Source organism: Temnothorax nylanderi, unplaced genomic scaffold (genome assembly GCF_030848795.1).
Source record: "Temnothorax nylanderi isolate EJ_2023f unplaced genomic scaffold, tnyl_v1.0 TNYL_tig0048_pilon, whole genome shotgun sequence".
NCBI lineage: Eukaryota > Metazoa > Arthropoda > Insecta > Hymenoptera > Formicidae > Temnothorax > Temnothorax nylanderi.
The window spans coordinates 139,302-148,828 of record NW_027249110.1 but is presented as its reverse complement, the minus strand read 5'-3'; the positions used below and the strand labels follow the sequence as shown (position 1 = coordinate 148,828).

Here is a 9,527-nt window from a genome sequence, read left to right as displayed (position 1 = left end):
TCGCCTTCCGCCTTCCGCTCCACGTCCACGGCGAGAAACGAGAAACGCGCAGAAAGGCGAGAACCATGGCGGCGCTACTATTGGCGAAATTGTGCTTTCGCTGTGTCGTGCGCTTTTCCGACCGAGAGTACATACGCTGAGGGAGAAAAGCCGTCGGGATTGAATAGGAAGAAAAAATGGTACGTGAGAAGGTAACTGTCCGTCACTGTCGTCGCGCGACAGACGCGTAATTGAACGCCGGAATAATCGCTGACGGCCTAACCTCTGGCCGGGCGATCGGGGCGATACCTTTCTTCGCAATATGTTGCGTCATTTCGTATTCGTCATACGAGCCTCTCGGAAATCGAGAGAGAGAGAGAGAGAGAGAGAGAGAGAGAGAGAGAGAGAGTCGACCGACCCCGCTTTTTATAATTTCTTAATTTCAATACATGTGATCAGTTTTTACTTAAATCTTTCTACTTTTTATTTTCTCGAATGATCAGCTTGTTTTCTGGAGGACTCGCATTATTTACAATCGTGTTAGATCAGTTAGATGTATATCGATTACATTTTACTTTTCGTTTTGTTTTGTCAAAAGTTTACTTAAGAATTTGCTTAATATTACTAATTCTATATAAATCCTCCGGATCTGTTTTAGATAAGAGCAAATGAAAGTCACTTTATATTTGTTTACTAGTCATGTTCAGAAAAGATTTTTATTGTGCATCTTTAATAAACATGCGTATACGTATCATATTTAATGCTGTACTTAATTGTGTTTAATAAACAATTATGTGTCATACATGAAATTTGCGTGGTATAAGATCTTTGTTAAATTTGTATTGATAAAATAAATTCATGTCGTTCCATATTTTAGCATCTAAAATATTTATTGCTTTATGCATTGGCAGAATCATTGCAGTGAATCTAGCAATGATACGGATGAAGGCGATGATCAAGAGGCGTCTTCTTTGCAAGAAGGAACAAACATTGAGGACACCTTGACGTCTTTCAGGGAACAATGGCAGCGCGAGTTGACGATATCACCTAAGCGTGACGAATCAAAGATGTATTCGCCGAACCAGCCTAACATTGAAGTCGCAAACGATGAAGCCTCTATCGAGAGCAAAGTATAACAATTATTGTCTCGAAGTAAGAAGTTTTAAATTTCCATAACATTCCCATAAGAAACGTTATTTGTTTCAGGCAAAGAATTTATTTCTTAAAGGCATTGAACACGAACAAAGCAGAAAGTTTTACGAGGCAATCCAGTTTTATAAACGTGCGGTACAATTAGTTCCTGATATTGAAGTTCGTTTGTACGAATCAACGAAAGCAAAAGCAAGAGATATATTCGATGCTGATGATTGTTTTGATACATTAGACAATGATTTTTCAACTAACAACGACAGCGAAAATCATAATGAAGTTGACGAAGAAGGAAATGATTTATTTTTCAAGTTATCTAAAATTGTAAACCGCAATCAATGTGTATGTTTCCCAAAATTTGAACAAAGTGTAAGCATCTCATTTTAACATTTTTTTCAACATCCGTGTCATCACTTTAAATGCACTATATATTTATACAGGATTGTGTTGGAATTTTTGACATGTACTATATTTTATATTCAACATTTTTTAAATGTACTTTAGACAACACATATCTCTGCGTTACCTATGGAGATAGTACTTTACATTCTAAGATGGGTTGTGTCATCTGAACTGGATTTCCGATCGTTAGAAATGTTCTCAAGGGTATGTCGTGGATTTTACATATCTGCACGAGACACGGAGATCTGGCGACTAGCATGCGTTAGGTAAATATCGATAAATATTAGCGTGGTTATTGGTTGATATGTAATTGGAATTGTTTTCAATTATAGGGTATGGGGCGTAAATTGTGGTACTTGCGAGCCAAAATACAAATCATGGAGGGATATGTACTTGAAACGGCCTAGATTAAGATACAACGGATGTTACATCAATAAAACAAGTTACATACGCGACGGAGAAAATAATTTCCAAGACCGATATTACAGACCGTGGCATCTTGTTGAATATTTTCGGTACCTGAGGTATGCAAAAGTAATAGTGCTAATATTTGCAAAAATTCTATTTTTTTACCGCAGCCACACTTTGGCATCTAAAGTAAAAAATTTTTCACATTATCCTTTTTGCGCTTAGATTTTTTCCCGAAGGAAGAGTTTTAATGTTGACATCGACCGATGAAGCTCAAAGCTGCGTAAATTCTTTACGAAATCGCATACCACGTAACCCATCAGTTCTTGTTGGTCATTTTCGATTACATGATAATTGTGTTACACTTGTGTTGAAAAGGCAAGAAACTAAAGGAATCAATTTCTATAGAAGGAAGAAAAGAGAACCGGTGCATGATAGCGGTGAACAAACGTTCCATATTGTAAGTAATAAAGACTAAATATATCTGGAATTGAAAACTGTGTACAAAAATCCAGTCAATACGTTTTCACATTTATGTCACGTTCATGTCATGTAGGAATTCGAGATACAGAATCATCATAGAAGAGTAAACTCGCAACTGAAATGGATCAGCTACAGTATTTTCACGAAATATAAAAACGGACAAGAAGCGAAGATTTGCCTAAAGGAACCATCCGTAAGGGAATTCAGGGCGTCGCCGATTGGCGGTAGATATCCTCCTCTTAAATTCAGCAGGGTAAAGAGTTACACTCAGGAGAGCGAAGTCCCGTTATAGTAATTACTTACTGTATAACTCCTCTGATCGACGGCACCCAAGCATTTCATTCTAATTGATCGTATGAATGCATAGTCCGTGTCTGACGAGTTGTACTCTCTAACTTCATTCTCTAAGATACCCTTCCACTGTTCAAATAATTTAATCGGCTGTTTCGGTTACATCAACGAATTCCAATTGAGCAGGCAATCTTTTATCTTTGGCGCTACAAAACTGCTGGATAATTTACCAAGTTCGTACGGTTTCTTATATAACTCTGCTTATATCGCTAGACACTGGAAGTTTTCTATTAGGCTTCAGTTTTCCACCTTCTAAAGCTTGATCTACACTTCTATAACAGTATCTGACTTCTTCTTATTGCTATTACGTTACTTCCACCTCATCGTCATCTTTCTTTTTCTGCAGAATCTTCGGTATCTTTTTCGGACCACACGCGCCAATCACGTCTCTTCCTTTTCTAAAACGTCCTCCACTGGCACGCTTATTGCTTTTAATTGCTTACTTGAACCTTTACCAGATTCAAATCCCATCTAAATCTAGAATATCCCTTCTATTAATTTGCTATTTTACTTCATTTTGTTATAATTTATAAATAAATTACGATTATTGGTCGTGAAATACAGCAATAATTTAGCGTCAATGATCTTTGTATGCCTTTCTAAACTACCCATTTCGCTTCTCATCAGCAATGGATTTACTTGATTGCGTTTTTTACGCAGGCCCACGATGTCGCTGTCCAAATTCTATATACATAAATAATCTCGGGTACTCGCAATTCTCCAGCTCGCGTAAGGATACACGGAGCGGTTTCGCGCTGCGTGTGTACTTGACGCGAGATATTATCGTGTCTCTCGATGGAAATGTCTAACAAATCGTATGAATCATGAGAGTACAATTATTGAATTATTCTTACAGAAGAAGAAAAATAAATTAGTGAACGTAGTAAATTCTCAATATGTTATAAAATCGAAAACCAAGATGAATATCCAATTATAATTAAATGTGCTTTTTCATATTAAGTACATATATATATATATATTTTTTTTTTCCAAGATATTTATTTATCTTATATCACGCGTTGTATTCTATAACAACAGTTTCTATTAGTACCTACATTATACAACCTGCAAATCACAACTATTCTTTAAAGAATTAATTATGTCGATAGTATGTCCAATCACATGGAAGTGTAACTTATTTATAGATCTAATATATAATTATTTAAGCACTAGAGTTTATAGTGCCTTACATCATTTCGCAATGAGTTGCATGCTTACAAACTTAAAGTATATACTCAAGAATGTAATAACATGGTTTTGTTTACAACTAATTATTGCTCAGCTATAGTTAAGTTTAAAAATGTGTTAATTGAATAAAATTTATGTAAATTTTTTAAATTATGTATATAATTTTATATAATTATATATAATAAATGGCAAGCACTGAAATTTATGATCTTATTTATGCAATAAAATATAACGATATACACTCATGTGTGGTACAAAATGCAACACGTGTATATTAATTTTTGCGAGATATGCGAAATGTACATTCTGTATTACTATCAATTGCTTTTGCTACTAGATAATTTTTACACAAAATCGCAAATCTCTATAATCGATTTTTGCTGTGTATCAATTAGCTATATATTTTATAATACGAATTATACTCATCTAAATCGAAATTTACATTTCTAGTTTTCCTATTTCTGCTTTGAAATAGAATTTAGCTGATCTTTAGAATAATTTTATTACGAGTTCAATATCACTTGAACGATGAATTATCTTACTATAGTGGAATCGAACCACTGATATATTGAAATAATTTTTGGATGTATTATAAAGCGTAACTGATTTAAAGAAATGGACGTTCAGAAATATGTATATTGGATGATTCTGATAGAAGTCTACACGGTCCGAAGATTTTTAATCCTGCTCGAATACAATTTCTCCGTATCTCCATATTGTTTTAAACTGTCCCTCAAATTTTGTCTTAAATATAGTCCGACGCAATTACAGATTTTTATCAGTTTAATCGAGAAATAAAATAGTTTCAAAAATTACATAAGAAAATACGACATTTCTCTGAATTCTGAAAAATTAACTTGTTCTCAACACAATGTTTGTATCGATTATTTTAGTAAAATAGCTTTAAGTTTGAAATAGTTTTTAATCATTTGTATTCGATCTTAATTCAGTTATCACACTCTTACTATCAAGTATGATTGGATTCTTGAATACGGACGCGTGTAGACTGCTAAACTCCTGGTTGTTGTATCACAACGATGTACTTGTATTGCTTTCCATATCATCTTTAATACTTTCCCTCATTATACATTAATAAAGTACGTACAATTGACTCTAGTAAATTTCTAACTTTTTTTCAATAGACTTATTTGTTCTCCAGGTAACTATGTAAAAAGAATAAACGAGTTACAAGGAAGAATCGTAAATTTCATTTTGCGTAAGTCATTCCTAATACTTGGATTGTTATCTGACGTTTTTCTCTCTTACTGGTTAAATATATCCTCAACAGTTACAATAAAAGAAAATATAAATGCACTTCTGATATAAATGTATCAACTTCATTAAAATAAGGTTGTTGAAAGCAGATTTTAAAATAAAATATTTCCCCTAACACATTAGACAAAATAAACTTACACGTCTTTCTCGCATCATACCCGTGTCAGTTTCCGTTCAATTTCTTTGCCTCTCTGTGTGTTTGCAGAAAAACTCCACAAATATCCCATTACTGTTAAACATTCGATATGATAAGTAACAGTATGTACTTTGTACTCATGATTGTACCTAAATCGTCCCGTAATGATCACATAAGTAACTCTGTATTAAACTCTGTGTTATATATATATATATATATATTTTTTTTTTCTTTTCAATATCCTTAACTTTATCTAATATAGAATTCAGCACTTTCTGGTCTCCAAATGTCGAAGCACTCGACTAATCGCCGGTTGTTATAGGCTCGGTTTATCACAGACTGCAGCAAGCCGTCGCGTTCTTCATGATTCAATCACAATTCTTCGCGACCCGAAGGAAGAGAGCTTGTTTTATTGCACGTAGACGGATCGGATATCCAGGCGAGGTCCTTCAAGGTTGCGGTATGCATGGAACATACCGCTAGGACGACCATTACGTGCATCACATTATGGGAATTCAGCACTAGATCCAACCTGCCGGGGATCCACTTCTCTGGAATGCGAAGAGCGCCAATGGTTGCACCTATCACAGCTATGAGATCCTGGAAATTATTCCTACATCAGCATTACTTTTAACATCATCTGGTACACGCGGCTGTCTGGGATCATAATTCAAAATGAACCTGTAATATTATATGAATAAGAGCCTCGGGTGATCCGCCACCAATGCCGAAACACCTCAGAGTCATGACCAGCATTCTCATTAGGAAAGGAGGGGCAAAACATAAACGCCTCTGCCATGGTGATCTCGCAGTCATTGCCTACGAATTACGTAAACGTTTAAATTTTTTTATCGCAACGAAACATCCGCAAAGGGAACGTGAGAGCTATAAAATACCTTTAAAAGTCCCCACATACTAAGGGAGCAATAAATAAAAATGCAGCAATACCAGACGTTATCGGCAAGGCAATGAACAGCGGCTGCCATCATCGGTATAGCACCTGAAATGAGTTGTGCATGAAATAGAGAGAAGCGTCTATTTGCCACTATATAGAACTGCTCGTAGGCACTCCTTATTTAAAACTTGATTCGTTTGAAGCAGGAGTCGACCAATACAACAATTTGTCAGATCTGCTTGAAATACGAAGAGAGTCATTTGTAAAATAAAATCTTGCAAATTGCGAGCTCTCTAGTCATACATATGTTCTTTCAGGACACTCTGAAAGGCTCTGAAAGGCTTTCATTTATAAATGGATCACACACCGAAACTCTGGCACAGCCATATGCCGATCATGTCGACTTTCAGCAGTGTTCTGTAGAGAACTTCGTCGTAGTTTACGTTCATGAAGAGGTGGTACAGGAAGGATCCGACCCACGGGCTAACCGCGCCGATCAAGTGGCACCAGGACAGAATTCCCACGAGTGTCCCTTTTGTGTTCCATGGGAGTAGATGTGGTACAGTCACCAACATGTACAGAATAGCGAATCCTGTAAGCACACACGATCGCTCGTACCAGGATGCTTTCGGGCAAGCAGCATTTTGCGAATCAAATTCTTTGATGATGGAATATAATGGTATACCGTGAGAGATTGCGATGATCTTTTATAAATTCTTGATTTCGGCCTTCGACAAGTTCAACAAGTCATACTTTTTATAAAGAAAATTTTGCTAATTCCCGTTAAAAAAAAAACTGCAATGTTTGTCAGGAGTAAACTTTAACAAACTTTTTAATTTCTGTGAATTATCTTCTATACTTAGAAATTCCATTGATAATGCTATTACATTAATAATTAAGACGTGAGAAACGATAATAGGAAAAGATTGATGTAGAGGCATTCGCAACACCGTTTAATTTTCTCAAAAAGTCATTTTAAGTATGTATATATTAATGAGCTCCTCCACATATACGTGGGTAGCTCTGTGACCTACTAAGATTTTATTTCACGCACATGTGCGCCGGTCGATACATGACATGAGATTTATATACAGGATGGTCCACCAGAAACAGAACACTCGAATGGCTCTTCTAGTTTCTCGTTTCTCCTTCGAACGAAAGGAAAAGGATAACGTTAAGGATAATTCGTATAATTTTAAAAAGAGGCTGAAAGAACTCTTTATAGTCTCTTAATAAAAAGAATGTGATTTCGGGTGCGCTTATATATACATCGCATCGCCATTTGTTTTACGCGTAAAAAGCAGCGACGTCGCAGTCGTACAAACGCGTCCGTTATTTGTTACGTAATAAACCGTTCACGTACGTTTAGAACGTATTTGACTGACATCCGGTACTGACATTGGAAATTTATCAATGAATCAGCTTTAACGGGGAAGGAATATCGTATGGGTTCGCTTTCATCGATCGTTCGTTACCCTGCAATGCGTCTTCGTTGAGTCGCGATGTTTTCACGGAAGTTGGCCTTGATAGTATGCACTATGCACCGTGACTTTAAAGCCCTTAAGGGACTTAATCTACTTTCCCCAGTTAATCCAATCACGAGGATGACGGATCTCTTACGTGACATGACCGTGTATTCTTTGGATGAAATATATAGTTGATGTAATGAAGAGAGAGAGAGAGAGAGAGAGTAACGACAGCTACCGATGCTACGAATCAATTTCGTTTACAGAGTTTCACAGCGATTTATTTTATTTTGCAATGTATCATCTCTCTCTTTTCATCAAAATAATTAATAAAATTTAAAATTAATTAAAACCTATAGATATAAAATTAATCCAAATTCAAGAGTCCACAGTAGATTTCTTGTGATAATCTTTAAATTATTTTCTTACATATGTGTATGAGAAAGAGAGAAAGTTTCTTCTGGATACAAAGGAATCTTGCACGCACACTTTATCAACGTCAAACTTGTCGAAAAGTTCAACAGATAGTGCTCCGTTTTGGGAGTAAAAATTTTATTATCGCAATAAATAATTTTCACTCATGGTTTTTAGTATCTAATTCCAAAGTATTAAATTACTATTCCTGAATTGAAAATTCTCAGGACATTTAAAAAGTAAAAACAACTGTGAGTCGCAATCAAAATTCTTTATATTATAATTATAGCAGTTAATAAATTTAGAATCACACAATCTTTCTCGAGATCTGCAGCATTCAATCTATCAATCGCGCAAACAATACCGGGAAGGACTCGTCGTGCAACGGCAACGACGCGTTAAAAAAAACCGTAGGACGCGATAACTGGCGTTGAGATCAAAGTAGGTATGTTGAAAAAAAAGCGAATCACCCACACACGTACAGTATCAGTATCCTCGTTTCAATGATCACGTTAGAATGATAATCTAAAGGAGACGTAACCGCGACAGTCTCCAACAGTCTCTCACCGTGCGTCAGGATGTTGACGGTCTCGTTGTGGATGTAGAAAAGGCTACCGAGGCACTGGCGGATGGTCATGAGCGGCCTGTAGCCGGTGAGGATGTGCGGATTGAATTGGAGGTGCCGCGGCATCTCGCTCCATCGTCGCAGCAGCAGGACCTCGGCCTCGGCCTCGGCCTCGGCCGGCGGCGCGGGCGCGAGCGCGGGCGTCTCCTGCGGACGCGGCGTCTCGGCGCCGCCGGGCATCCTCGCCATCCTCTCGTCGTCCTGACACTCCTGACGCCGCGCTCCGTACGTGTCGGTGTCCTCCTGGTGCGGCGAGCCCGACACCGCCACCGCATGGCGCGGTCGCTCGTCGTCCCGGAACGGCGTCGTGCAACGGGAACTGCGAACGCGCGGTGCCCGCTACCTCGGGGGAAGAGGGATCGGTCCGGCCAGCGGACGAGACGCGAGGTACACGGGGATCGCTCCTCGCTCGGCTCGCTCCTCCGGGAGCCTCCGTACGAGCGCGAGCCCTCAACGGCGGCGACGTCGCCACTGCATCGTCGTGCCCGCCAGCCGCCAGTCCCGCCACTGTAACGGGTTACCCCCGTCCCCCGTCCCCCGTCCCGGGGCCCCGTCGTCCGCCCGTCCACCCGCTCGCCATCGCTGCCGCTGCCGCTGCCGACGGCAGCGGCAGCAGCCGTCATCCGCACGCGATTCGGCCTCTCTGACGGTCCCGTCGTCACGGCAACCGCATCGATCCCATCACTCGGAACTTCGGGAGTCGGTCGGGCGGTTAGGAGGCAACCGGAGGCCGGAGGCAATCTCATCGCGCGCGCG

At 38.8% G+C, this 9,527-nt stretch overlaps 2 protein-coding genes across 3 annotated transcripts; one reads left to right on the top strand and one right to left on the bottom strand.

The window, feature by feature from the left end:
• The first annotated feature begins 30 nt into the window (after positions 1-30).
• LOC139772285 (F-box only protein 9) lies at positions 31-4,161 on the top strand. Of its 2 annotated transcripts, none has more exons than XM_071705851.1 (7): positions 31-179; positions 891-1,109; positions 1,186-1,497; positions 1,633-1,796; positions 1,863-2,054; positions 2,164-2,398; positions 2,495-4,161. In XM_071705851.1, exons 1-7 carry the CDS (start codon positions 177-179, stop codon positions 2,711-2,713), a joined length of 1,344 nt encoding a protein of 447 aa, XP_071561952.1. In that variant the 5' UTR covers positions 31-176; the 3' UTR covers positions 2,714-4,161. The 2 variants fall into 2 exon arrangements, with proteins under 2 accessions (XP_071561952.1, XP_071561951.1); XM_071705850.1 differs by having other exon boundaries at positions 58-191.
• On the bottom strand, positions 3,748-9,292 carry LOC139772287 (progestin and adipoQ receptor family member 4). The gene is made up of 5 exons (XM_071705853.1): positions 8,714-9,292; positions 6,634-6,858; positions 6,268-6,371; positions 6,053-6,190; positions 3,748-5,971 (listed from the first exon to the last, which is right to left on the bottom strand). Exons 1-5 carry the CDS (start codon positions 8,958-8,960, stop codon positions 5,744-5,746), a joined length of 942 nt encoding a protein of 313 aa, XP_071561954.1. The 5' UTR covers positions 8,961-9,292; the 3' UTR covers positions 3,748-5,743.
• Between the last annotated feature and the right edge of the window lie 235 nt (positions 9,293-9,527).